This window comes from Culex quinquefasciatus, chromosome 1 (assembly GCF_015732765.1).
Source record: "Culex quinquefasciatus strain JHB chromosome 1, VPISU_Cqui_1.0_pri_paternal, whole genome shotgun sequence".
Taxonomy (NCBI): Eukaryota; Metazoa; Arthropoda; class Insecta; order Diptera; family Culicidae; genus Culex; species Culex quinquefasciatus.
In genome coordinates, this window is record NC_051861.1 from 108,498,935 (window position 1) to 108,526,074 (window position 27,140).

The 27,140-nt window shown below is 41.0% G+C and overlaps 2 protein-coding genes and 1 long non-coding RNA gene across 4 annotated transcripts; 1 reads left to right on the forward strand and 2 right to left on the reverse strand.

The window, feature by feature from the left end:
• Nucleotides 1-363: 363 nt before the first annotated feature.
• Nucleotides 364-2,024, forward strand: LOC6036981 (dolichyl-diphosphooligosaccharide--protein glycosyltransferase 48 kDa subunit). The gene is made up of 2 exons (XM_001846896.2): nucleotides 364-615; nucleotides 703-2,024. The coding sequence occupies exons 1-2, from the start codon at nucleotides 465-467 to the stop codon at nucleotides 1,911-1,913; spliced, it is 1,362 nt and encodes a 453-aa protein (XP_001846948.1). The 5' UTR covers nucleotides 364-464; the 3' UTR covers nucleotides 1,914-2,024.
• Nucleotides 2,025-13,364: 11,340 nt separating this feature from the next.
• LOC6045822 lies at nucleotides 13,365-14,015 on the reverse strand. The gene is made up of 3 exons (XR_005276616.1): nucleotides 13,974-14,015; nucleotides 13,659-13,910; nucleotides 13,365-13,605 (listed from the first exon to the last, which is right to left on the reverse strand). It is a non-coding gene; the product is annotated as an uncharacterized LOC6045822 (long non-coding RNA).
• A 2,076-nt stretch (nucleotides 14,016-16,091) lies between these two features.
• On the reverse strand, nucleotides 16,092-26,787 carry LOC6036982 (ras-related protein Rab-10). Of its 2 annotated transcripts, XR_005278114.1 has the most exons (5): nucleotides 26,217-26,787; nucleotides 20,602-20,801; nucleotides 20,452-20,541; nucleotides 18,484-20,392; nucleotides 16,092-18,418 (listed from the first exon to the last, which is right to left on the reverse strand). XR_005278114.1 is itself a non-coding variant. In XM_038258872.1 (4 exons), the coding sequence occupies exons 1-4, from the start codon at nucleotides 26,341-26,343 to the stop codon at nucleotides 20,195-20,197; spliced, it is 615 nt and encodes a 204-aa protein (XP_038114800.1). In that variant the 5' UTR covers nucleotides 26,344-26,787; the 3' UTR covers nucleotides 16,092-20,194. The 2 variants fall into 2 exon arrangements, 1 of the variants encoding a protein (XP_038114800.1); XM_038258872.1 differs by having other exon boundaries at nucleotides 16,092-20,392.
• Nucleotides 26,788-27,140: the final 353 nt, after the last annotated feature.

Genomic DNA, 27,140 nt, shown 5'->3' on the forward strand with positions numbered 1-27,140 from the left:
GATTTTTTAAAATTATGATGTTTATTGCGAAAATCAACTAAAATTAAGAAGCATTAAAGCAGAGTTCAGGATAATGATGTAATTTATCGAATCGTCAGTTAAAATGTCATCAGTCAAGCTTTTTTTTTGAATAGGAATTGAAACAAGTTGTCCACTTTTTGCAAGCGATTTTCTCGAATGGCGGTTTGTGGTTTTGTGCCCTAATGAAATGTTTGGCTCGATATTCTACCCAGATTCTGTGCATCAATTAACACAGATCTGTGTAAAATTTTACACAGTGTTATGTAGATTTCACTCGCATAATTTTTATACCAGTTTGTAACCCACTCCGTAACCTGGTGCCAACCCTGCGCCGGCAACGTCGTCGTCGTCTTCAAATTTTAATCGCCGATCGTCCCCGCACACAGAAACTCACCCATTTTTAATCAATAATTTCGCGGTGAAGAAAAACGGTGATCCGCAAAATGTCGCCCGTAGGCCTGCTGGTGGCCACGTTCTGCGTGCTGTCCGCGCTGGTGCCCGTTCCGGTGCGCGCCGATCCCGGCGAAACGCTCGTGCTGCTGGACAACCTGGCCATCCGCGAGACGCACTCGATTTTCTTCAAGAGCTTGCAAGGTTTGTATTGGGGCCGGCTTTTTTTTTTGGGTGCGGGGTGACGTGTCCGATAATTTTCAAATTTTATTGATTAATATTTTTTTCCAGAACGCGGCTACAAGCTGACCTACAAGCTCGCCGACGATGCCAGCCTGGTTCTATCCAAGTACGGTGAGTTCCTGTACAAGCACCTGATCCTGTTCGCTCCGTCGGTGGAGGAGTTTGGCGGATCGCTCAGCGTCGAGGCCATCACGGACTTTGTGGACAACGGGGGGAACGTGCTGGTGGCGGGAAGTTCCAGCGCCGGTGACGCTCTGCGGGAACTCGCGTCCGAGTGTGGCTTCGAGGTTGACGAGGAGAATGCGGCCGTGATTGACCACTTGAACTACGACATTGCGGACGGTGGGGATCATACGCTGGTCGTGGCTTCGCCGGAGAACCTGATCGATTCGGAGATTGTCGTGGGCAAGAAGAGCGTTGGGCCGTTGTTGTACCGCGGAACGGGTCTGTTGGCGGACAAGGAGAATCCGCTGGTGCTGCAGTTGTTGACGGCCGATAGCAGCGCGTACTCGTACATTCCGGACGCCCCGATCAAGGAGTACCCGCACGCCGTCGGAAAAGGAACTCTGCTGATTGCGGCACTGCAGGCCCGCAACAATGCCCGCGTCGTCTTCTCCGGCTCGTTGCACTTCTTCTCCGATGAGGCGTTCCTGGCGCCGGTTCAGCGCGCCCAGGACAACAAGCTGCACGCCAAGTCCGGCAACCAGGAGGTGGCCACCGCCATCAGCAAGTGGGTCTTTGGCGAGAACGGCGTGCTCCGGGTGCGTTCGGTTAAGCACCACAAGGAGGGCGAGTCCAACCCACCGGCTTCGTACACCGTCACGGAACCGGCCGTGTACACGATCGAAATCGAAACGCTCGCCGAAAATGGCAAGTGGCAACCGTTCGTGGCCAACGACGTCCAGCTGGAGTTTGTGCGCATCGATCCGTTCGTGCGGACCACGCTGAAGGCGATCGGCGGCGGAAGGTACCAGGCCAAGTTCAAGATTCCGGACGTGTACGGCGTGTACCAGTTTAAGGTGGACTACGACCGCATCGGTTACACGCAGCTGTACTCGACGACGCAGGTCTCGGTTCGGCCGTTGACCCACACCCAGTACGAGCGGTTCATCCCGAGTGCCTATCCGTACTACGTGAGCGCGTTCTCGATGATGGTCGGAGTGTTTGTCTTTTCGTTCATCTTCCTGCACTACAAGGAAGAGGGAAAGCCTGCTGCCGGTGGAAAGGCAACATCCGGTGGAGACAAGAAGACTCAGTAGGCGGCGCGAATCTGGTGCATTCTCCGGTTGTAACGGAGAGTGCGATTCCTGTAGCGAGTAAGCACGGTCTGTGTGACGATCAAATAAAGAAGATCTTTCAGAAAATATTAACTATTAACTTATATTTACTCAAGTAGATAGAAAAAGGAAAACGTCCTGAAATTTAAAAAAAAAGGTTTCCATACAGAAAGGTCCTGATTACTCTCAAAAGTCTCATTCACTCACGATCACAAATCGAACGTGACGAAAAACTGCTCTGACCAATTCCTACCGTTTGTCACTTCCGCACCTATCGCTACTACACACTCTCTCTCTCTCTCTCTCTCTCTCTCTCTTTGCTCTCCCTCTCACTCCAATTGGCGCCCAAACGTCAAACTCTGAGATACCTGCAGCGCCTCCATATTTCATAACTGGAACTAAACGAAGAATGTCTTGAGCTTGTTTTGTTTACGTGTGTCATACGTTTTTTGGAGTTCTATTAAAAATATATATTCAAAAACTGCAATTATTGAAGAAAAAATGGATTCATCAGGTAGAGACCCTTTGAACGACCGCAAAGGATTTAAAATGGATTTTTTATTCATTTTTTTTTTAAATAACTTCACGGCCCTTCTTGACAGAAAAGTTCCTACTTGACAGCTCGTTCCAAGGGGACCATAGTTGATCCATCGAAAAAATGTTGTCTTGTCAATATTTTTTTCATAAAAATGATAAAAAGTGATCAGAAATGGTTTTGAATCATGTTTTTAACCGTTGTACAAAAAAATTGACATAGGGCTTTAGTACCCAATTCTCCGACCACCCCCTTCCCCTAAGGTGTCCACGTGGTTTATGGATGGCCCCATCCACATCACTAGAGGAAAAAGAATGAAATTCTCCTTTTGTTATTTGGAAAAAAAAACACATTGATGCGTACAGATCAAAACTTATCATCATTTAATATCGGTGGACTTAAGTTTACAATACCACAGACAACAGTCATTATATCGTTAATGTTACCTAACATAGACAAATTAATAGTTCTCGAAAATATTCCAAAAAATTTGATTCTCTGAATGGCCCTTTCGACATGCACTCTTGCACGCGCTATCGCTTCATTTCGGCTTGCTTCCTGACACTGAAAGAAACCAACATAGCAAAATCAAATGCTTAGACTGGTTGCAACGCGGCTCTACTTTGTTCTAGCTGTTTCATTTTTCAAATAGACGAATCCAGTTTGAAATGGCCGCTAGGTGGCCAATGGTGTTAGAAATGACAGCTTCCATGTATTTGAATATGGGAGCTCAGGAAAACTCAATTTTTAAGCAATAAAATGATTATTTATGATAAAAGTATTGATTGATTAGGTGCACAAAATGTGTCTAGAATATTTTAAAAACAAAAACTGTTCGAAAAATTTGCAATCGAGATAAGTACACCATTCGATTCAGCAGGAATTTTGGGCACCAAAAATATATAGTTTTCATATGTTAAGTATTTTATTTTAAAAGAAAATTAACAAAAAGTATGAAAATCGAGACATTTAGTATGGGAGCTGTCAAATCTCTCACCATCAAAAAGCAGCGTTGAGCTTTCGCTGGATTTGTCTATAGAACTGAAACAGACCACCCGCAACGCGGAGTTGCAGTTTTATTTTTCGAGCAGTATTTTGAAACCGGAATAAAACTGCTCGACGAGTTTGTTTCAAACGTGAGACGATTTGGAACTGGAATAGAACTCAGTTTCAAAAAATCAGATATATGGAGATATCCACGTATTCTTACACACACACTATGATGCTGTGTTGATAATCATACGCACACAATTAAAAGCATTTTTTTGAAACAACATTTAGATCAGCGCGTTGCGAGCACCGTGTTCTAGTTTCATTTCCGCCAGTTCTAAAAATTTAAAACTGCTCGCAATTTGAAACAATTATAAAACTTCGCGTTGCAACCAGTCTTATAATGCTTTTTCACGTGAGCCACTCCGAAAACCAACACAATAAATTCACATGCTTTTCTTTTGACTCACACATACTTTGCACTTCAAATGAATGTGGAAATCATTTGGAACCAGCTGATCGCTGGCAAAAAGCCCTTCATCCTTTTTTCGCATGAACTACACGTGAAAACCAAATGAATTTCACTTTGATTTGCCCCAATCGACTAGTCCTTCGATTCTGAAGTGAAAGTCACGTTAAAAACACATGTCTTGATATTGAAAGCTGCGTGTCGAAAATTTTCGAGGAGACAATGAATTAAGATGGCGAATTTTAAGAGCTCGCTGTTGGAGCTCTTCCTTTTACAAACAGTTTTTTTTTGGTATAATTTTGAATATTCGTGGAATATTGACAAAAAAAAAACAAAATGTGCAATCACGGTAGGTAATAAAATCTATTATGTATAATGATGGAAATATTTTAACAAAATTTCATACACTTTTTCAGATAATCATAAACCGGCATCGGCACCGGCTTTCAGGAAGCTGGCCCGTTTTGTCAATACTAATGATGTCCTCTAACGGTCCGTAGCTGATTTGGCCGGAAGGTGCGGTCATTTTTAGAAAGACGAACATTGACGAAAAATATTGGCCATAGTGTAAATTTTATTATGATGCGTAGAAAAGAAATTATTTAAACAACAAACAAGTAACAAGTCAAATTTAAAAAAAATATGTGAAATAAATAAATAATTTAAAAATCGATGAATACAAATATTTTTATTAAAAACAGACAAAAAATCACTGGAAAATCAATAGAATTTCATTTGAAACTCACAAGAATATCATTGCAAATTCAAGTGAGTCGTCACGTTTTTCTTTTGAATTTACCGCGTTGCGTGACGAATTTGTTTCAAGTGATTTACACGTGACATTCACATGCAAAGTCGTATGGGGCAGAATCATGTGTGAAACATGTGATATTAATATGTGCCTTTCTTTCAGTGGAGGTGTTAGTTTGTCTCCCTTCATAAATGGTGGCATGTGCAACTTTATGCATTTCGTTGAGCACTCTGATTCGATTGATACCCCCTTGTCCACCATTATCTCATCTGAATGGGCCTCTAAACGGTCCATTAGCTTCTCTTCATTCACAATGAATTTGTCTGAACTTTTACCTGAGTAAGCCTGACTAACAAATGTAATTAGCCCTGCCTAGAAACGCCTATCAAGAATTTCACTGTTCGCCGCGACTTGTAATTAGAGTATGATGCAATTCGGCAGTTGAGACATTTCAGGGTGGCTATGGGAATTTCTGTTGCGTCTAGTACTACAGTTACGTTAGAAAAATGTTCTCGAAAACAAAGAGGCACGTTTTGTCTCAATTCCTCTTTGGTCGGCCAATAAATGATTTTTTTCAAAATGAGGGATAAAATTTGTAAAGTATGCGAAAAATAATTAGCAACTGTTGGGCCAGAAATCCTAAACAGTGTGGCGATTGCCTCAAATGAAAGGTTTTGTTTTAATTTGACAAGAGTTAGAACTGTCCTATCACTAGCATGCATTTTAAACTTTCGCGGGAATGAGTTGCTCTCTAATGTTCGAACTGCCAGACAGATTTCAGTTAACTGATCAGTTGAAGACAGACCAGTCCATGTGTTAACTTCCTTGTCAGTAACTAGAAGATCTGTTAAGATCATTTGATCGCTTTTGCGAATGTTAGAGTTTGCTTCGTTGTATGTGTTATTGTTCTCATCTAGGCCAGCATCATCTTCACGCAAATCTTCTGTGCATTGATGAGTCGAATCATCCGTCTGGAATTGCAGTGAGCATCCTTCCCCTGGGTTGAACTCTTGGTCGTTCTCGCTGTTAAGAAAGGACTGCTGGTCATCTTGGTCGACATCGCTCAGGATGGAGTCTTCGCACTAGCGTGGCTCACGGATATATGAAAAAGACAAAAGTGTTCAATTTCGAACGCCTCGACCGAAATTTTGTAGCATTATAACCGCAGAAGCTAGCCTGAAATTTTGAGCGCATTTTGTTAATGTTTAGTTGTTCCACTCTTAATCTGAAGTTATAAAGAAATTTCAATAAATTTAATTAATTTATTTTCAACTTTTAACTCTTCTTCGAGAAAGTTTTCCTATGCCGTATGATTTTTCAGAATAGAGGTTTCTCATAGGTTTGATCCGGGAACAACTCTGTAGAACATCGCAAAGCGCTAGGAATTAATCCCGGAAAGATACAGACAAATTTTTAGAGAACGTTGAATTTTGTTTACGTACTCCAAAAAATATCCTGTATCTTTTCGGGATCAATTACTAGCGCTTTGCGATGTTCTACATAGTTGTTCCCCGGATCAAAAACTATAAGAAACCTAAGAATAGGAAATTTTGATTGAGTTTTGGGAAACTTTCTCTATGAAGAGGTTAAAAGTGAAAATTTCCCATAGTAAATTTTTAGAAGTTCCATACTAACTTCAGGTCAATGGTGGAAGTACTAAACCTTAACCAAATACGCTCAAAATTTCAGGTTATGTTCTGGGGCCATATTGCTACAAAATTCCGGTCGAGGCGTTCGAAATTGAACACTTTTGTCTTTTTCATATATCCGTGAGCCACGCTACTTCGCACTCTTGGAAACTGCCACGATGAGAGGACGTTGAATCTGAGTCGATAACAGCATCCGGCTCGGAATCAGAGCCACCTGAAGATGTACTCAGTGAGCTCGAGCGTCTACTTAAACCAACGGGAAAAGGTACAGGTATCGCGTTTTTTTTAAGTATCGTCCACCTACCAAGAAATTCTGTATGATTAAAAAAAAATGTACAAAGTAATACAATTTGATTGACTTACCCGGAAGATAGTCTGTCTGCTTAAAGTGATTGCTGCAGATTTTCGAGTTTTTCGTGGGCATTAAACGACACTTGAGCAGATTAAGCCACAGTTTAAACCAGGGGTGACCAAAGTATGGCCCGCGGGCCAAACGTGGCCCGCGAGGTGATATTTTGTGGCCCGCGGACCCATTTTGAATGATCATGTAAAATGGCCCGTTGACCACTTGTAAAGTGATTTTATGCTTTTTCAAAATTTAAGTTTATTTTAAACTTTTAAATGCTATTTTTTTATTTTTTTGTTAATAAAAAAACTTATGATTTATCAATATTTTGATCCCCACTTTAGGATACATATAATATGTTCAAAATATTTTATAATTTAAACAATTTCACACGTTTCAATGTGAGTGAAACTAGTAAATGTCGTCAAAATTTTCATCAAACATTTTTAGAAATATTTAAAAAACGTTCAAGTTTGACTTAGGTAGAATTCTGTAATAGTTGCAAAAATGTAAATTTTCTTTATTAATTTGCAAGTCATAATGACACTTTTATGAACTGACCCTCAAACATACATTGCACTTCCTTCGGGATTCGAACTCATAACAGTTAGATAACGAATCTGATTGACTACCAACTGATTCAGGCAGACAAAATGTGGAAATCGGAGAATCAAGTTTGTTGCAAATAATTTACAAAGCTTTCGTTTATCAACCCACCCCTCCACCATAACCAGGAGCAAAAATATATATAAACAAAAAACTTCAAAAAAATGAAATTTAAGTGCAATCAGGTGAAATTTATTAAATATGCATGCAAATTGCATTTAGAATCATTTGAGCATGTTTGGGTTTATTAAAAAAATGAATTGTAGTGAATTTTCGATGAAATAAATAAATGTTGTTTCGCTTAAATGTTTTTTTTTGTTGAAACTTTTTTTTTGCAAATAATGATTGCAGTTTAACTATACAGAAGCTTAAAACATTTTCTAACATTTCAATTCAATTCAATTCAATTGTGTTTTTATTAGAATTTAACAGTTCTGCTCCAGGATGTTACATTTGCAATTCAGAGATTTGGAGAACCTTTCAACTGAGATCAATTCATAAGCCTTTGCAGGGAGGATACATATTTCTAAGTTTAGATTTTGCTAACTGGGTGTTCTTTTAGGGAAAATAAATTTTGAGAAAAAACCCTAGATCTATGTTTGGCTTAAAAACTAATATCACAGTTGTTGACGGAGGAGTGCTTCGATGAGCGGATTCGTTGACATCCCACATGAAGTCCTGAAGGTTCTCGTTGCCTTTTCGATGCTTGCGTCGATGGTGTCGACGCCGGCCAGCTTGTGTAGATCGTCGGTCGGGTACCACGGGTCCAGGTTGTGCACCATCTTGAGCAGCTTGTTCTGCTTCACCTGGAGTCGCTTTCGGTGCGATTTGGCGCAGTTGCCCCAGACCGCAGCAGCGTAGGTCAGCATTGGACGGATGATGCACTTTATCACTAGCGACTTGTTCTTGATGCTCAGCTTCGACCGCCGATTCAGCAGGGAGTAGAGCGCTTTAGTGGACCGATCCACCTTCCCGATGATGTAGTTCACGTGCTTGTCGTACTTTAGCTTCTTGTCATGCACCACACCCAGGTACCTGACCTCGTCGTCCCACATCGCAGGCTGGCCATTGACGCTGATCGATCTGCGGGGAAGGTGCCGAGCAGCACGCCTCCTGGTGAAGAAGATGGACTGGGTTTTCCCAGCGTTCAGCTTGATGCGCCACTTCCGCTGAAACTCCTCGAGGTTGTTCTGTGCCGCTTGTAGGTGGGTGACGACGATCTTCGGGTCCTTATCCGATGCCAAGTATGCAGTGTCATCCGCAAAGAATGCGTACGACACTCCATCGATCATCGGCACGTCGGAGGTAAGGATGTTGTAGAGAGTCGGGCTCAGCACTGATCCTTGGGGCACGCCGAAGGGGATGTTGTGGACGGAAGAACGCTCGCCATTCACCGTCACCGTAAACGACCGCTTTGTCAGGAACGACTCGACGATCTTGACCAGGAACGGCTGGAGGTTCGAGCGGAAGAGCTTGTAGACCACGGCGTCCTGCCACACGGAGTCGTAGGCCTTTTCGACGTCGAGAAGGATCATGCCGGTCGACTTCCGCCAGGAAACCGCGCTTCACCATCTCCGAGATACGGGCGAGTTGGTGCACCGTTGAGTGCCCCGGCTTGAAGCCGAACTGCTCGTGTGGGATGAGTTGCTCCGTCTCTAGGTGACGGTTTATCCGGGCGAGGATCACCCGTTCCAGGAGTTTGCTTAGGCTGCTCAAAAGGCTGATCGGGCGGTAGTTACCTGGATTGGTTATGTCCTTGTTCGCCTTTGGGATGGCGATCACGTTCGCGTGTTTCCAGCCGGCCGGAAAGTAGCCCAAGGCCAGGCAAGCGTTGAAGATTTTGGTCAGGACGACCAACCCTTTTCTTGGCAGCTGCTTGAGGCACGTATTCCGGATTCCATCTTGCCCCGGAGACTTTCGGTTTTTGAGCTTGCTGATGATCGCCTTGACCTCTTTCGGCTTGACAAGGGCGGCCGGAGGCACGGGAGGAGTTGTCGCTCGGATGTGGCCAAGCGCGTTCTCCACAGCGACCGATGTTTCGGGATCACCTGGTTGCTCGTTGTTGTGGGCAGCGGCGAATGCACTCGCGAGCGCTTCGGCTTTCGCTGAAGGGCTCGCTACGAGGTCTCCGTTGACGTTCAGCGGGGGGCTGTACTTGACCGTGTTCCGGAGGTTGCGGGTAAGCTTCCAGAACTTGTTGCTGCCGTTGTTCAGCGTCCTTAGCAAGGAGCCGAAGTTTTTGTAGCGGTGTTCGGCGCTTTTGGTGCTGATGACGTTGTTCAGGTGGGTCACCGCTCCGATGAGCGGGTCCCGTCTTCGGATGAACTGTCTACGCCGCACGTTCCTCAGCCGGATTAGCAGCTTCAGCTCGTCGGGAATGTCCTTCTTCTGAGGTAGGATCCTACGCGAAGGGACAGCGGCTTCCTCAGCTGCTTTGAGGATGGCGGTAAACTTGTCGATGGCGTCGTCGATTTTCTCCGAGCGATCCAGATCGTTGATCCAGCTTGCGTTAAGGTCGACCTCCCGCTCGATCGAGCGAGCAAATGTGCTCCAATTCGCTCTGTCGAAGCATCGGACGAGTCTTCCTGCCGGGGCGACTGGAACGTCAGCGTCGATCGTAAAGGTGACCGGCAGATGGTCCGACGACAGTTCGACGTGCGTTATCGGCTTCGACATCTGCACCAGGTTGTTAGAGATGACCAGGTCCAACGTGGAAGGCCTCCCTCGTCCAGCGGGGCAGCGGGTGGGAGTATCCGGAGCGTGTATGTAGATGTCCTTGGACTCGTACTCTTGGTGCAGTATTTGTCCTGCCTTGTTGGCCCTGGTGCAGTTCCACATCCTATGCCGCGCGTTCAAATCACCCACCAGGAAGACTGATCCATCGATGCTGCTGAGCTGCCGTATTTCGCGTCGGAACTGACAAAGCGTTGCCCTGCGTGTCGAGCCAGGGTAGTAAACAGCAACGATGTTCACTGGTGCGGGATCCACATTGATCGTGACCCCAACGGACTCGATTGCCCGGGTCGAAGTTTCGAGCTTGGAGTACTTTATCCCGTTACGCACCAGAAGTGCAACTCCTCCCCTCGAGCAGCATCCAGCGAGTTACGGTCCGCGCGAACAATGGTGTAGTTTTCGTGGTACACCGAGTTGTTGAGCTGCAGCCAGGTCTCCGTGATTGCAGCGATGTCGATTTCGTGAGCTTCGAGGAAGTGGAAAAATTCCACAACCTTGTTGCGGATGGAACGGCAGTTCCAATTCATCACCTTCAGCGAGCTAAGGTTGGCCATTATAAAAAAACTTGATAATGAGCTCGCTAAGGGCGAGGAATTGCATGGCCTTCGACTGGCAATTCGAAAGCCTAGTGAAGAGTTCACTGGCTAGGCACATGAACTCCTCGACGGTGAACAAGGTTGACGACTCGGGTTGGCCCTGCACGGCTTGCGAGTACGAGACCCCAGGATTCGCGATGCTGCCGAGCAGCTGGCTCAAGTCGCCACCCAGTGGCCGTGGGGCAGGCGCAGGAACTGCAGACACCTTCGGAGCGTTGCTTCTGCTGGCGGGACTCGTCTTCTTCTTGGCCTTCAAGTCCTGCAGGTACTTGAGGCGGGTGGGGCAACCCTTGTAGTTCGCTGTGTGGTTTTGGCTGCAGTTAGCACAGCGGATTTGTGAGCGGTCGTCGTTGACCACGACGTCGGCTCGCGCGGGAGTACACATGCGGTCGTCTGGTGGCGCTCGCCACACTTCACGCACTTGGCCTCCAGATGGCAGTTCCTCATCCCGTGCCCGTACTGCTGGCACCGGAAACATTGGACAACATCCGACTTCTTCTTGGAGTAGTGCCTCCAGCGAACGATGACGTTGAACAGGGCCTTGATCTGTTGCAGCTCCTGGAGTTTCACCGTTCCTTTCTCGAACTGCAGCAGGTACAGCGCGTAGTCGCCGTGTTTCGACTTCCCCATCTGGCGGACGCTGGTGGGGCGCAGAAAAACACTTTCGAGTTCCAGTTTCACGTCTTCGACGGGGAACACAGGCAGCCCGGAAAGAACAATTTTTACCGGTGTTTCGTCGCTGGTTCCGTGCGTATAAAACTGGACGTCGGAATTTTTCAATTTACTCACCACAGCAGTGAAGTGAATTTTAGTCGACACCCTGATCTGGATGTGACCTTTGTTTACCCGCAGGTGGTAGTCGTCGATGCCCAGTTGGGTTGTTGACAAAAGCCGGTTGAGTGCCGGGACACTGGAACCGTAGACAAAGATCGGCGGACATCTCACCTTGGTGAGTACAGGGACCGGTTTTTCACAACACTACCAACGGCAGCACCATTACCAGCGGCAGCAGTTTCCCCATCGCCGCCATTGTTGTTGTTCTCCTCATCGTCGCCGGAGATGTCGAAGTCAAGCGCCTCGTACTGGTTAAACGTCGGGAAACCACCAGTGCCTCCTCCGGGTTGGGTGCCAGGACGATGATTGTTGAGCTGGTCCGAAGTCGACGAGATTCCGCCGAGCGAATTTCTTCGATGGCGCCTTGAAAGCGGGGTCGTCACGGCGATTTCCTGCTGCTGTTTGCGGACCTTTTTGTAGTTCACCCGCTGCAGGATCTGCGACGAACTGTCCCGTGCGGGTGAGCCTTCGCCGGGTAGCGGCGGCGGCTTGGGCTGCTTTCTTTTCCCCAGGGTGCTGGCGAACACACCGGGAGCGGTAATAAATTAAATTTTCGCGAGAGCTACTTATTCGACACGATGTTAGCACGCCGAAGGTGACAGCTCGAATCGTTTTCTAACATTTATTTCATTGAAATGTTGAAATTCTGGCTCTCAACATTTTTTCATTGGCCACACTTAATTTAAAGATAAAATTAATCCTTTAGATGGATTGTTCAACATGTAATGTCACCATTTTCGAAATATAAAACTAAATCCAAAACTTTGTTTTTTTTTTTTTTTTTGAAAACACAAGTACAAAAGCTAAAAACCTTTTTTTCAAATACCTAAAACAATAAAATCAACGATACCGATAGGCAATCAAACGTCAAAATTACCCCCCACTAGAGGGCGCTGAAACTTGGGGTGATGTTTTCATTATAACCTACAGAGAGTAAGTTGGTTTGAAATTTGAAATTGTTTTATTTCATCATAAAATCGACATTAATAGCAAATTATACCATTTTCAGGTAAGAAATAAATAGCTTAATTGATATAAACGAAAATATTTTTGTGATGGCCAATTTAACCTGAACATTATCTGATTCAAAATAAGGGAATGTTTTAATCAACTAAAACCTAACTAATCAATTGAGAATGTAGATTATTCAAGTGGACAAATATTTTTTAAAGTCACTTCTACCATAAAAGCAAAGCTTTGCTTGAAAAATGGTAATTGGAATGATTTTCAAAATTTGCAATCTAACCTCATTCTCGCGTTTTCAGTCCGGATCTCAGAATTTTCAATGAAAAATGCAACTTAGCAAAAAAATCTAAAAGTCAATCGATAGAACTTTTTATTTCTTACCTCCTGTTAACTTTATTTTATTCCAAAAATCAATTTTCTTTTGAAAAACCTTAAAATAGTTTTCACTCGCCTTTGCACTTATCGCGCAAAAACGTAAACGTAACCTTGCACCAAAGTTCTCCTACACTAAAACCCCCGTTTACGCGCAGGCGTTACGCTTTTTGTTTGGTTAATTTCTCGAAAACAGTGTAATGTTTTTACATTCTTTTGAGAGCAATTTGTAGATCTGCACAAGACCTATAAATCGCTTTAAAAAGATTGCAAAAATATTGAGTCGTTCCAGAGAAATCGACGAAATATAAAGCGTAACGCCTGAGCGTAAACCGGGGTTTTAGTGTACTTGAATGTAGGTGGCGAATCGAGTTTTTAGCTTTGGTTTTGGGGGCCTATAGAAAACCGTTATTTTGTGGTTTCTATTATTTTGAATTGATTTTTTTAAATAACAAATTAAATCTTTTAAAATTAAATAATGTAATTTAATTTTTCATAACATTTTTTTGTAAATTTGACCCGCAAGTTCATTTGAGCTTAAAATTTGGCCCGGTCTTCAAAAACTTTGAGCACCCCTGGTTTAAACCGCTTAGTTCCTTTGGCCGGGAATCGATGTAATCTTGTGCCATTTTTCACTCTAGAATAACATCCGCTCACATAGCAAATGGTGTTGGTCTTTGATTTAGGTTTGTAAAACAAACAGTAGTTGTGATCCCAAAGATGAGACAGCGGAGGCTTTATTGTGACCTGTGAGGTTTTCTGACGTTTTGGCAATCTCTTAATTTGCCTAGATGGGATTGCATTCGACTTAAGGTAGGTAGAGGTGACTAAAATAAACAAACGTTGACATAATGTTTAGTGAAAACATACTTTTGATTACCTTTACAACGATCCTGCACTTTGAAATGCCGCAGGCAAATTTTGAATTTTCCCACAGCCATATCATTTGGTATTGCCAAAACTCGTTTCCACCGCCGAAACATGGTTAGCCGGGTCGGAAACGGTTGTAGAGTTGTCCTCCTCTTTGTGGTACATCCTTTGACGCAACATACTCCATTCGGGTTCACTTTAGGCGTGAGCAAAGGAATTTTCACTGATGGAACAGCACTTTCCTTCAACCCGATCCGGCAACCTATATTATGTTGGTATGTTTACGTTAGATTGTGAGGTTATGTAAAGGAATAAAAATACTAACGAATCTGAAAATCTGTCTCCTTAAAATGCTGCTGGCATATTTTTCACTCCGGGTTCCAGATAACTGCATAAATTCCTTCCATCGCCGAAACGTGTGGTGTCCTGTCGAGGGCACTCTGAAGAATCTACGATCTTGTGTTTCGATGTTCCGGCATGCGGGAATGATGCACTTCATTTTTCAAGACTGCAACACCAATATTGTGATAAAAACAACACTTATCGAAATAATTTCTTCTTGAGAAGAGCAATTGTATTTTTTCCAAATTGATGCGCTTAAATAATTACACTTTTCTAGCCATAAATACAAAATTAAAAAATTAAAAAATGAACATACTTTTCGCGTGAGTTTGACAGAACTGTATGAAAACAACATCATTCGAACTAGGGCGCCATCTGGTTGTCATCCGTAGCTTTTAATCGCGAATCGGATAGTACAGCGAATAGCTCAGAGCTCACAACGAAAATAATCAAATCAGCCTTGGCGTTCTCGATTGCGAGATTCCTACTCGAAACTCTGTTGTTCACAACGATAAAGCTTATTTTTCTGAGTACAATGACCCTTTGTACGACCACAAAGAGTTTAAATCAATTTTGAAAAATTAACCTCGCGGTCCTTCTTGGCATAAAAGCTTCTACTTGACAGCTTGTTCCTAGGGGATCATAGTTGATCCATCGAAAAAATGTTGTCTTGTCAATAATTTTATTTTGCATTACACTCAAACCCCGATGGTTTGAGCAGGCCGCACAAAAACTGTCCTTTTTGGAAGCTGATAACTTTTCAGCAAAAAATCCTTAAAATATGGTGCCTTTGGGAAAGTTGTTCAAAATTTATTGAAGGACATATGTCAATTGACAAAGATTTGACGACTATAGCGCCCTCTACAGGTGAAAAACCGAAACAGTTGCTTTTCTCCATACAGTTTCACGATTTTTCCCATACAAACTTAAAGCGATTGGAGGGAGGGGTTCCCGTGGTCAGAATGAGCGCAAATTTGGAATTTAGTCTAATGATGGGTCAATCTATGATTCCAGGCGGTAGTCCCAAATAAACCCGGGGTAGACCACTGTAGTAACCAGTTTATGGAACGTTTGGCTTTATTTAATCATTCAAGTGTTTGGGCACTCGAATGAAACGTGTGGCGTATTTTCAGTGTATACACAGGTCGTCGGTTTAAAAGGCTTTTCCCTCATTTCGAGCAGCAAAAACAATACCCATTCATTTAATTTCAAGATTCTGCGTTTTGAGATTTCCTTCAAACATTCTAAATCTCAAAAAATTTAAGGGAATAAAAAAAAACAATAATATCAAAATCAAGTCAAATTCAAGTTATTTAAATTTCTAAATTTTTGTGTTTCAAAATTATTGAGTTTATAATTTTATATATACTTAAAAGTTGGCCAGACCATTTAATCATATTTGTTTGACTTTTCCTTCTGGTTTACTTTATTTCGTGCAAAAAAAACGTTTTTTTTTTTTATTTTAAAGCTATTTCAAAATCAAAATTAAAAACAATTTAAAGTTTAGAGCAATAAATATTGAAATATTCAATAAATCTACAACTAAAAAAATAAAATGAAAAAAGTAACCTTCAAAATTTAAATAAATAAATCAAAAATCTAGAAATTTTAAAAATTTAAGCACATTTCGTACTCGATTGTCCTATATGCTCTTCAAAATTTAATTCCGAAAAATCCAATCAAGAAATTTTTATCTTTCTCAAAATGTAGGTTAAGGTTAGATAAATGTGACCCAAGAAATGACTTATTTTCTGTTACTTAAGATAGCGACAAAAACAACGAATTATTTATAAGTATCAAAAATTCTAGAGTTTCGGAATTTAATAATATAGGAATTGTGGTAGGATTTTTAAAGTAGCAAATTTCAGAATTTAGACTCTAATAAAGTCGGAAATTAAAAATAAGTAAATTGCAGAATTTTAAGAATTTTAGAAGTTGAGAATTGAAGGTTTTTTTATTTAGAAATTTAAGAATTAACATGGTAACATGAACTGAAACTTTCGCAAGTGTCATGGAAAACTTCACAGGCAGCTGAACAGAAATGTTAACTCCATGTTGCACTTTTAATTTCTCGATAGGGAAATCAATTGAAAAACAACACTTTTGCTTAGTTCGTCAAGTCGATTCAATAGTCGCTTTTATTCCTCAACAATTTCTGACATCCTTCCTTTTTCTTTTTCTTCTTCTTTTCATGCGAAAGAGTAGAGACATGAGCGTGCGATAGGGTTCTAACTAATTTGCGTTTTTTCTTCTTTTCTCTTAAAAAAACAAACATAAACAATTGAAATACTTTCTGTGCTCGTTGCCCTAACACGTTCTACGTCGCAACGTTCGAGGATGTTTTTCCCAATGCCTCTCTCTTTCCGTGAATCGATCGCTTTATTTTTTGTTGACTTTTTTCCATGCTTTATTTTTTTCATATAGTTTATAATTAAAAAAGCATACCTTTGTCACTATGATTATAAACATAACTAGCGTCATTTCAAAAAAGAAAAGCTATTTATCATATACATGTATAAAAATAATAAGGTTCCGTAACATAACGTTCCACTTTGTATTCTCCTTTCGGCTTTTTCGCTCCATTAATGTTCTCTTTTCTACGTAATTTTGCCACGCAAATTTGATATATAAGTTTCATTTTTTTTTAACTCCAATTGTGTGTTTGACTAAAACAGCTACTAGCGTCTAAAAATACCGCATTAATCATGCAACTTTTTTTTAACTTCCTCTCCATCTTTTGCTGATTCATCTTTCTCTCTTTTCTCTCTTACTTCTTTTCGCACGGTAAGCTTCAATTTATACATGCCATTGTTGTTTACGTTTGCTTTGTTTACCTTTTGTTTGCTGTTGCATTAAGATGAATCATTACTACCACGATTGCTAATGAAAGTTTTGATGGGATTTTTTTTTCTTCAAATTTCTTCTGTGAATGTAAAAATGAATAAGTTATTTCGTCCGGCTTGTGTGAGTGCTTCATTTTGATGAAATCTCTTTACTGGTTAGTTCTTGTTGTTGTTTTTGTTTTTTTCTTTCGTGAGGTGGTTCGATTCTTTTTGTTTATCTTAATTCAAGCGAAAGAATTGTTGTTTTATTTAGTTTAATTTCATAAATACACCTAATCATGATTTTTGTTTTTTTCTTTATTAGAGCGTGATTGTGTGATTGTGTGTGTTATGTGTGTGATTTTGCATTGTTTGAGTAAGTGTTTGTTCGAAGCGTTATTTTGCTCAAACCATTGCGCTACTTATTTTCAAACACAATTTTCCCCCTTCTCTCAACTCATTTAAAAACGTAATTTTGGTATTTTTCTTTTCTAAACGAAATCAACTTGCTCTAATTTCCGTTAGCGAGTGTGTGTAAGTCGGTTGCTGGTAAATTTGTGTTTCCTTATCACAAGTATTAGTTAGAGTGAAAGAGTAGTGTGGGTGTAGAGAGTTGTCCAGTTTGACAGCAGGGTTCTGGAAAAAGTGCGGACAAAAATATACTGATTTTGGTTGTTTGTTGATTTTCCTTCTTCTTTTCTAACACGATTGTTGGTTCTTCGCACAAAAACACGAATATTTCTATTATACACGGACAACAATGAGAAGCGGGTTCGTTTCCTAAACTTATGCTTGATAAGTTCTTTTAAGGGACATTCTTCGTTAGGTTAGGTTAGGTTTGCTGTTCATCTCCGACAAACAAAACGTTTCTCCACTTGCAGATGAATGCGAAAAAGTTTCACCGCAAACATATTTTTCCGTTCAAACCAATTTTTTTTGTGTTAGAAATGATTTGACAACAGAAAATCTAAAAAAAACTGAAAATCTTAAAAAGAAACATTTTAGCCACAAAGTTGAACCTTCATTCTGCGTGCTACCCAATTTTGAGTGCGATTCAAATTGGCTGTCAAGTGTCAAACAAATTCGAGCATCGTAATGCGTGAACACCCCCCGTCTGGCTGCGTGCTGCTGGGATGTCAACACACAAAATCAGAATAACCCTTAAAAGGGTACTTTCTATCCTTTTTTCAACTTTACCCGTCGTCACCCTTTTGAAAGGGTACGAGGGCGAAACCCTTCAAAAGGGTACTGGCTCAATACCCTTTAAAAGGATACTGGTCTTGGAGCGGCGCGCTCACTAGCGACATCTATGGGTCATAAAAAATGTTTGATACAGTAGCGCCATCTCTTGGTTATTCTTTTATACTGATTTAAGCAGAAGTTTCGTCTCAAAAATAGTTTCAATTATAATTTATTTCGAAATTTTTTACAAAACTATCACGAGCCACTCTAGATGTTCATCAGCAGGAATAGGTTTCTGACCACCGACAGCTATCCGGTAACGAAACGTCCATGCCAGAATGATTTCCGTGCTGCTTTGTAGTTCTGCTCCGAGATGCACCTGGGACAGGTTCGCTTGTCTGCTCCGGGTTGTCATTTGTGCGCGCTTTTTTGGAAAGAAAATAAACAGAAAATTAAAGTTTTTAAAAATATTGATATTGTAGAACTTACATTGCAGTCCTTTCCCGGTACCATGTCCAGCGCTGGATGATCCTTAGGTCGTTCCACCGGAGAGTCTCCCCCGTAGTGTGGGTTTTATTGTTAGTCCGCTTTAGGCAGCATCCATCGACGAAGACTTAACTGTTGCTGTTCCTTAGAACTGCCGTTGCGGATGGTGCCAATCTGCTGACGAATGCGGCAAAGCAGATGGCGGGATTCAAGCTGGAGGTGTTTCGCAGCGCCGGGAACATTCTAGTCCAGGGTAGGCTGCTCTGCCGGATAGAGCACTGCTTGAACTAGTTGGTTGTGCATTTCGAGAGTTGTTCGTCCGGGTCGAAGATGATGGACGAAGAAACCGTCGGAAACAGCCGGTCCAGCGGGATGGAAGCATTCGGCTCAATAAACTCCGACGTGATGCTGTCAGCGTTTTGCTCGTCGTTGATGAGTTTGGTTCTGGTTCTGGCGAACTTAGTCCGGAACAGTTCCGGCAAACTGAAAAAGTTTACACGCGATGACACGAACAAGATCTGACAAGTTCAAAACAAAAGCTAGTTCTGATTTTTAAACGCAGGGCGGCGCAGTCATCGCTTGCAGTAAAGAAAGTACCCTTTTGAAAGGGTAAAGCCAGCGAAGTGATTTCAAAGGGTGGTTTTCACCCTTTGAAAAGGGTAATCTGTACCCTTTTGCAAAGGGTAAAGCTCGGTTACCATTTAAAAGGATACTTTAAACCCTTTCAACCGGTAACTTTAGTTTTGAGTGAAAGTTTGAGGGCGAGCTGCGCAAGAACGCCATTTTGACGCTTTCGCGAGTGGAAAATTTTCACCACCAACGTGGCGAAGAGGTGCCGGAAATCTCGTGAAAAGACTAGTTTAAAACGTTTTTGTATCAGGAAGTGACCAATGGAAAAAGTTAGGGGGGCGATCGCCGATGTAAAAATCCTGCCGCTGACCAGCGAGAGCTGCAGGTTTCACGGCGGATGTGCCGGAAATGAGGGTTGCGAGAAGTTCTTGAAGGGGGACTGCAAAGTCAAGTTGCAGCTGTCTCGGGATCGTCAAGGTTAGGAAGACGGTAAAATTGAGGTGGCAAGCGCTGGAGGACCACTTTCGGAAGAATTTCGTAGATGCATCGGAGATCGACTATCAGCGAGAGGACAGACTACAGTGGAGCCAATTCTTCCTGGGTTTGAAGAACGATCACGGTCGAAAACAAGTACAGATGCAGCCAAAGACCGAGAGTAAACGTGGCGTGAAATATCTCAAATTTGTGTAACACTTCCAGTAATCTGATGTCTGATTCTAGTTTTTTCCAACTTGAAGTTTGGAAACTGCATGTGCCGTGAAATTTGTGCAGAAAGAATCCTTTTTTAAGCGCATGTTTCGTGAGCGGAATAATTTCTAAATCAGCTGTTCAATATGAAATAAAATGTGACTTTCCACAGGATTTAGAACAATAGTTGAGTACACTTGACCCATTATGATCAGAGTTATATTCTATCTGCTTCAAAAATAAACACAAATGACGCACTACCCGAACGTACACATAGCGTTGTACGCAAGTAATGCCAACACAACCCCTCTCACAGGAAAAAAAGAAAGACTATTTGACCACATACAGTACAGAAACACACAGCGGAACTTCAGGAGCAGCAGCAGCAGCAACACCAGCGCCGCCTCCCCCTCTGCAGCAGGTTCTTCTCGTACGTGGGCGGACGGAGGCCGCTTTTCTACGAGCAGCACGCCTTGTAGGCGGGCGGTTTGTCGCCGATGCCGCGGTTCACCACGACCCGGTCCGGGTTGTCCGTCGTCTCCTTGCCGGCCGTCTTGTCCAGGATCGCCTCCGCCAGCTCGCGGAACGCCTTCTCGATGTTGACGTTCGCCTTCGCGGACGTCTCCATGAAGCGGATGTCGTGCTCGCGGGCGATCTGGAGTTCGAGGAAGTGGTTAAAACAGTACCTTCAAAACAGAAACTGATGCAACTTACACTCTCGCCCCGTTCCTGGCTGACGACGCGCTTGTCCGTCATATCACACTTGTTGCCGAGGATCATCTTCTCCACGTCTTCGTTGGCATGCTGAAAAGAAAGGAAAGCTTCCGGTCAAAATCGCTCCCCAAACAAAATTAAGCGACCCACCTCGTCTATGTTCCGCAACCACTTGACTATGTTGTCGAAGCTCTTCTCGTTGGTTATGTCGTACACCAGCATGATGCCCATCGCACCCCGGTAGTACGAGGTCGTAATGGTGTGGAACCGCTCCTGGCCGGCCGTGTCCCAGATCTGCAGCTTGATCTTCTTGCCGCGCAACTCGATCGTTTTGATCTTGAAGTCGATGCCTGCGAGGAAATGAATGGAGGAAAAATTAGTGTTCAAAATCTATTTTTTTTGGGAAAAAGAATTCGTTGAAACAAGAATTGGCGCTGTAGAGAGAAGTGGAAGAACTCAGGAAGCCGCTGATAATCTGACCAACTATCTTGGAGTCCTCTAAATGGGTGCGACCAATCGACATCATAGGAACGGGTGCAGGTTCGGTTCGAGAATTCCGCAAAGGACCAATAAACATTTTGGATTTAAAAAATCCAAATATCCTAAAAAAAATCCACATCTCAAATTACAGAAAATCAGATAACTTTGTAGCCATTTGGGAGTCATATTTTTATTCAGATTGTGTAGGTAAATTCTGCAACTGCAAGCCTAAAAAAATCGTTATCTCAAAAGATTTAAATTTGCCCAACAAGAAAATAGATGAATCCTTGGATGAATCTTGTGTAAAATCGTCTGTGGAAAGCGATGATAACGTTTAAATTAAAATTTAAACCGCATGTATACAGGGTGGCCAATCAAGTCGGGAATTCGCCAAAATCCGCAAAAAAAAAAAATCAGAAAAAGTCGGGAATTTTATAAAGTTTTGTACAGTTTCCAAATTAAATTCACTCAATTTCTTCCTTAGGAACATTTGTCAAATTTCACATTCCTTCCAATATTTCAAACTATTTGAGAAAAACCATTTTTTAAATTTTCTGACAAAATGAAGAATTTTGATACTCATATTGATGGGTTTTGCTCTGATATGATATTGGCCACTTCATAGGTTCCCCGGGGGTACCCAGAACCGATTCCGGAGTGGCCAGGGTCCAATTGACCTCAAATTAACTAATCTGAGTTGGCCATTCAAAATCATGAAGTTTGATACCCATATTGCCAAGCATATTGCCTATGTTTGATCGGTTTGGATACAGGTTAAAAAAGTACGTAGTTTATTGACCATCGAGTTTCTTTGGATGACCCCAAAAAAGTTCATATTTTCATCAAACACTTTCCAAGATGTGTACAACAATTGATTGAAAGGGTTTTACGATATCTTCAATCCAATAAATATAAAAAATCCAACAGTGAAAATATAATAATAACCCTATGTGACAAAGTTAATCTCCCCTTAAATTGCTATTTAAGACATTAAAATTCCTAATAAATATTAAATGCAATTGACACAGATATTCATGATATTTTTTATGAATCAAATTTTTTTTATTATTTTTGGTTATCGAACAAAAAAGCTAATGTAAAACTAATATAAATATAGAATCTAATTTTAACGATTATGACCAGAACCGTAAAGATGATTCTGTTTCATTTTGTTGAATTTATCTTAAGTTTTTTTGTGGTAAATATTTTTTATTATTTTACTAAATTCATTAAGGCATTCCCGATATTTTTTTACAAATGTTCCCCTTCAATGTTTTTGTGGGTGAGAGTTAATTACTATAGATAAAGCTTGATTTTAAATTATCGAAAAACTTAAATTTCGTTCTGAACAAAAGTTTTTGTCGTTTTTGAAATTGCAAAAAATACATACAAGAAATTTGGATTTCTGTTATTGCAAATATGTTTAAAGAATGTTTCTCTTCAAACATTTCACATAAATAAGCGATAAAGCATGAAAACTTATCAATCTGAAATTTGATAAAAAAAAATAATAGTGAAACACTTGAATACTGACAACTAGATGAATCAACAATGATTAAAAAATTAAGCATAAAAATTTATAAAATTTGAAGGGAACTTTGTGAAAACATTATTTTCAAGCAAATTTCCAGATATTTTTTCGAAATTCTTCAAAAGAATTAAAATAGTAATTATGTATTAAGCGTTCTTTGATTTTTAAATGAAACAAAATTAAGATAAACATTTTAAATTTAGTTATCTTTAAGTTTTTGCCATTTCCAGTTGAAACGAAATATCAAAAAATACTCGTGTGCCAATTTTAAAAATAAACATTGTATTTTTAAGCTTTCGGTTATTTTTCGAAGATTTAATGTTTATACTTCTACTCTGCATCAAAAATAATGAGTGCAACAATTTTTAATGTATTTTCTAGGAATTTTCTTATTAAGTTTCAGATTTTACGAAAATTGTCAATAATTTAATTTGTTCGATAGTTGAAATATACTTTTTTATTATGAGTTTTTTTTTCTGTTTGAAATCATTCTTTAGATAAGAAATGGCTATTATTTCGGTTTCGGGAAAAAGTCGAGAATTTGAAAATGGGATTTGAGTGGTCACACTGATTCGCAATTCGCAGTTTTCAGTGTAAGAACGGGCCTTGACCGATCTTATGCACAAGGTTCCCGACGAACACGCACTGCCCTTACACCTACATCTCACCCTTGCTCTGAGTCAGTACGAGCAGCACGCTAGAACACGCTTTGAGTGTTCGTGCCAGGCATGCACACCTTCTTTTCCGGTTACGCATTTTAACTCGGCCGGGGGTGGTACATTACGTAGGGTTTGATGTAAGTATAAGCGCCTAACCATTTAAAGTGTGCCTATCAACTTTCATTAAAGCAAACACTGTTTTATATTTAGTTTGAATTCAAAAACTAGTTGTTATTTTACTGTGTATTGTTTTCTCCTGAAATCTTCCCTATTGTTGAGTCTGTTTATCTGTTGCTATTTCTTTTGTCGCGGTGTTTTGTTACAATTTTTGGTCCTAAGCATGTTATAAAAGTTTACCAAAAATACAATAGTAATATTTGTGTTGATCCTTTAACCATTCCATAAATTGAGTAAGGGCTCAAAACTTACTTGTTTGAAAAAAAGGGTGAAGATTGAAAACAATTGACAGTAAAAGAGAATTTATTTTATAAATATCAAGTATCAATAGTAAGAGAATGATGAGCGTATTTTGAAGAATAAAAATGAGAAGCTAGATGTATTAGATGTAAAATTAGACAATAGTTAATAAATAGAGATACAAAACAAGCTTAGATTATAGTAATGATAATTTATAGGACAGATAAAGAATTATTCAAATAAATAAATTCGCAATAAAATCAAAAAAGATGAGGCGAATGATAAATAGACTTGATATTACTAGTACATTAAGGAAAAGTATATTTTTAAGGAAAAAAAAACAAAACAAAGTTTGTTACAGCAGTATCAAATGATAGAAAAGAGTGGAAAAGCTTTGAGAGATAAGAGAATCAAAAGTTAGTAAAATTAAAATCAAATGTTGGAGATTAAATAGAAGAATCAGTGAAGAATTGGGAATCAGAAGAGCAAAATAAAAATAGGAGATAGGTGGTAGCTGAGAATGAAGAGAAGAGAAACCCCGTTGTGCGATGTTTCAGGTACATCCACAGCAGTTGACTCAACATACTGCGAATCAAAACAATACCGTCTACAATCACAAATTACTTCCCTTTCCCACATTGTCGCGCCCCTTTCTTTTAGCCGTCTCGACTCTGACCCGCGGTGGTCAAAGGTTTACGATCCGTTTCCACAGGCCACCAGCTAGGTCATCATGAAAACCAAGCCAACGTGGAGGTAAGAAAATAGGACACTCGCAAGGAACCAGAGCTATACTGTTCTGATCAAGATAATTCGGATGATCTAACAGAACTACGGATGTAGTTAGTTACGCTCCTTCCAGGATGTTCCTTACGTGGACGTCAACCGAAGAGCACGCAACAAGGTCAGTGCCATTGCATGCTCTTAGGTATCAATCCTTGGCCTGCATTTGAGTGGTCACACTGATATTGAGAAAATGGCCTGTACAATTTTCAATTGCCCAAAATGCACAACAGTTTGATTCCAGTCGGAAATCGGATGACTCCATTCAATTCAGGGTTCAATTTTCTTCAAAAATAGCTGTCGAGTTTTGTTCTATAATTTTTTGTTTCCAAGATATGACCTTTTGAAAATAGAGAATTATGACCTTTTGAAAATAGAGAATTTTTGCTTCTGAAAAAAGTGACGAAAATCGTAAAATTTTGGGGTGTTGCCAGAAAAGCAGGGATGGTTTAATTTTTCCTGAAATTTGGAATTCTTGCATGTTTCAATAGTTCACCAAATTTTAGCGTGATCAGAAAAGGTCGTTATCGAATTTATACATTTTTGTATACAGTTGGAATATGCACTTTGATCACTTTTGAGTTATTGAACCAAACTGCTCCAAATCGTATGTTCTTACAGATGCATTTTTTGCCGGATAAATTCCTGTTTGTCTCGGAAGAAAAGCGATAAACAAACCGGGAATTTTGCAACCGAAATCTGGTGGCCACCCTGCATTATAGTCTGGGATTAGGGCGTGTATTTTAGTATATTATTTTGAAATAAATAGTTTTTTTTAAATTAAATACAATGAATTTTTTTTTTATTAAGAATTTTATGTTCTAAGAATTTGCCATAAAAATATGCTTCCCAATCACGGACGTAATTATTGAGTATCTAGAATTACTTATAACCATTATCATAATACTTTTCCTGACATAGCCTTAGTGGTTCATCAGTGTCTCGAACAAGATCGTCTCTTCAGAAAGGATGCTCGCAGCACTGCAGAGTTTCAAACGCCCATGTCGCTTACATTTTGCAGCTTGTGCTAGGCAGGCATATTCTGCGATAGTGATCTACGTAATTCTGATCAATGTGCATTCCTCTTCCGGGGTTGTAGTCGATCACACCCTGCCTTCCTCTTTTAGGCGGTAGTTGTAAGGATATCGCTGGAGATCCTCTATTTTCTTTCCGTTTTTCGATCGGCTCTGAAAACCCATTCTGCAAGGGATGCAACTGGAATTGTACTGGGTTGGTTGCTTTGATGCCTTTTATCATAAATCTAGAGGTTTTGTGATTCTGAGGTAACTTTTTTTCACTGTGAATAACTCGATGCACCTTTCTTCATGACACTTTTGTAAGATCATTTTCAGGCTGTTCGTAGATTCCTTCTGCGTTCCGATGACTTACATCAAATTCGATTTGATGAAACCCGAAAAACTATTTTGTCTCCTTTAAATAACGACGCTAAGATCCTTGGTCTATTAAGTGGAACCAACCCAACATGGAACTTTACTACAATCATGTCTCGCATTCAACCCCAAAAACATTCTCATGTTTCAAAGTAAACAAACCGTCCGTCGTCCATCAAAACAACAACAACAAACTAACTCTGCCCTAGTTCTGAAGAATCATCTTCTAAAGCTCTTCTCTCGTTCCTCACTTGAGCACAAATACCAGAGAACAGGCTGACTTGACTCGCGTTGAAGCACGCAAAACCACACGCAGCCAGCCAGTCAGAGCGATATCAACAGGATGACTAAATATTCTACGCTTCACCCCCGTGCCCGTCGTCCCCTTGGACCAGGCCCTCAAACCTCTTCCTCCGCTGAAACGTCACTCCCTCTCTCCTTACTCATACGCCACTCCCAAATGATTTTCCAGAGTGTGTTTGACCGTTTTTGCCGGACAAGACTCACCGATGGTGGAGATGAAGGTGGACGTGAAGGCGTCGTCCGAGAACCGGAACAGAATGCAGGTCTTCCCGACGCCGGAATCGCCAATCAGCAGCAGCTTAAACAGCAGGTCGTACGTTTTCTTGGCCATTTTTCGCTAAAATCTGAACGTGCGAGTGCTTCTTTGGGATTGTTTACGGTTGTCGGAACACGGATCAGCAGGTCCCGGGGACAACTCCTCTTTTGTGTGTTTCGTCTCCTCCACCTCTCTTGTGTACCGTCGTCCCGCTTACTCTGCTGCACTGATTTCCTACAAAATTGCTTTCTCCTTCACCCGAAGATTCTTGGACAAACACTAGGACTTCTTGCTGCCACAAAATTAACACTTTTTCCCGGTGGAATCTGTTCCGAATTGAGCGGGATTCCGTCGCGCTGGTGCACTTTCCGATATCAATTACGACCAAAATCACTTGGATGACGAACAGAGGATATCTATCCACTTGATTAGAGGATTATGAATCGCTTTTTTTGACGAATCTTTCTCTTTTTTGCACAAACTCAAACTGACAGATCACAATCTCTCTGCACGTTCAACCGAAATCAGTCTGTTTCTGATTTTATTGCACTCAAAATGAACTGGGAATGAATTTTATGACCGCGTGCCTCATCGACGCAAGAGCGGTGAATTTCACTAGCGAAAGGAAGATGGCGCTGGAAAATGTTTTTATGGCTTTTAACCTTTGTTAAAAAAAAATGACAGGCGTTTGACTTTTTTTGGGGCGGTGCATGCCCTGTCACAAAATATTCTAGCAGAACTGGTTTTGCCAGAATCCTGCTAGAATGCTGGAACATTTCTGCCAGAATGCTAAACTCTGCTAGAATCCTGCTAGAAAGTCGTGACTGGGTGTTAGCGTACGACGTTTACAACGTTTTACAGAGCGGATTCGT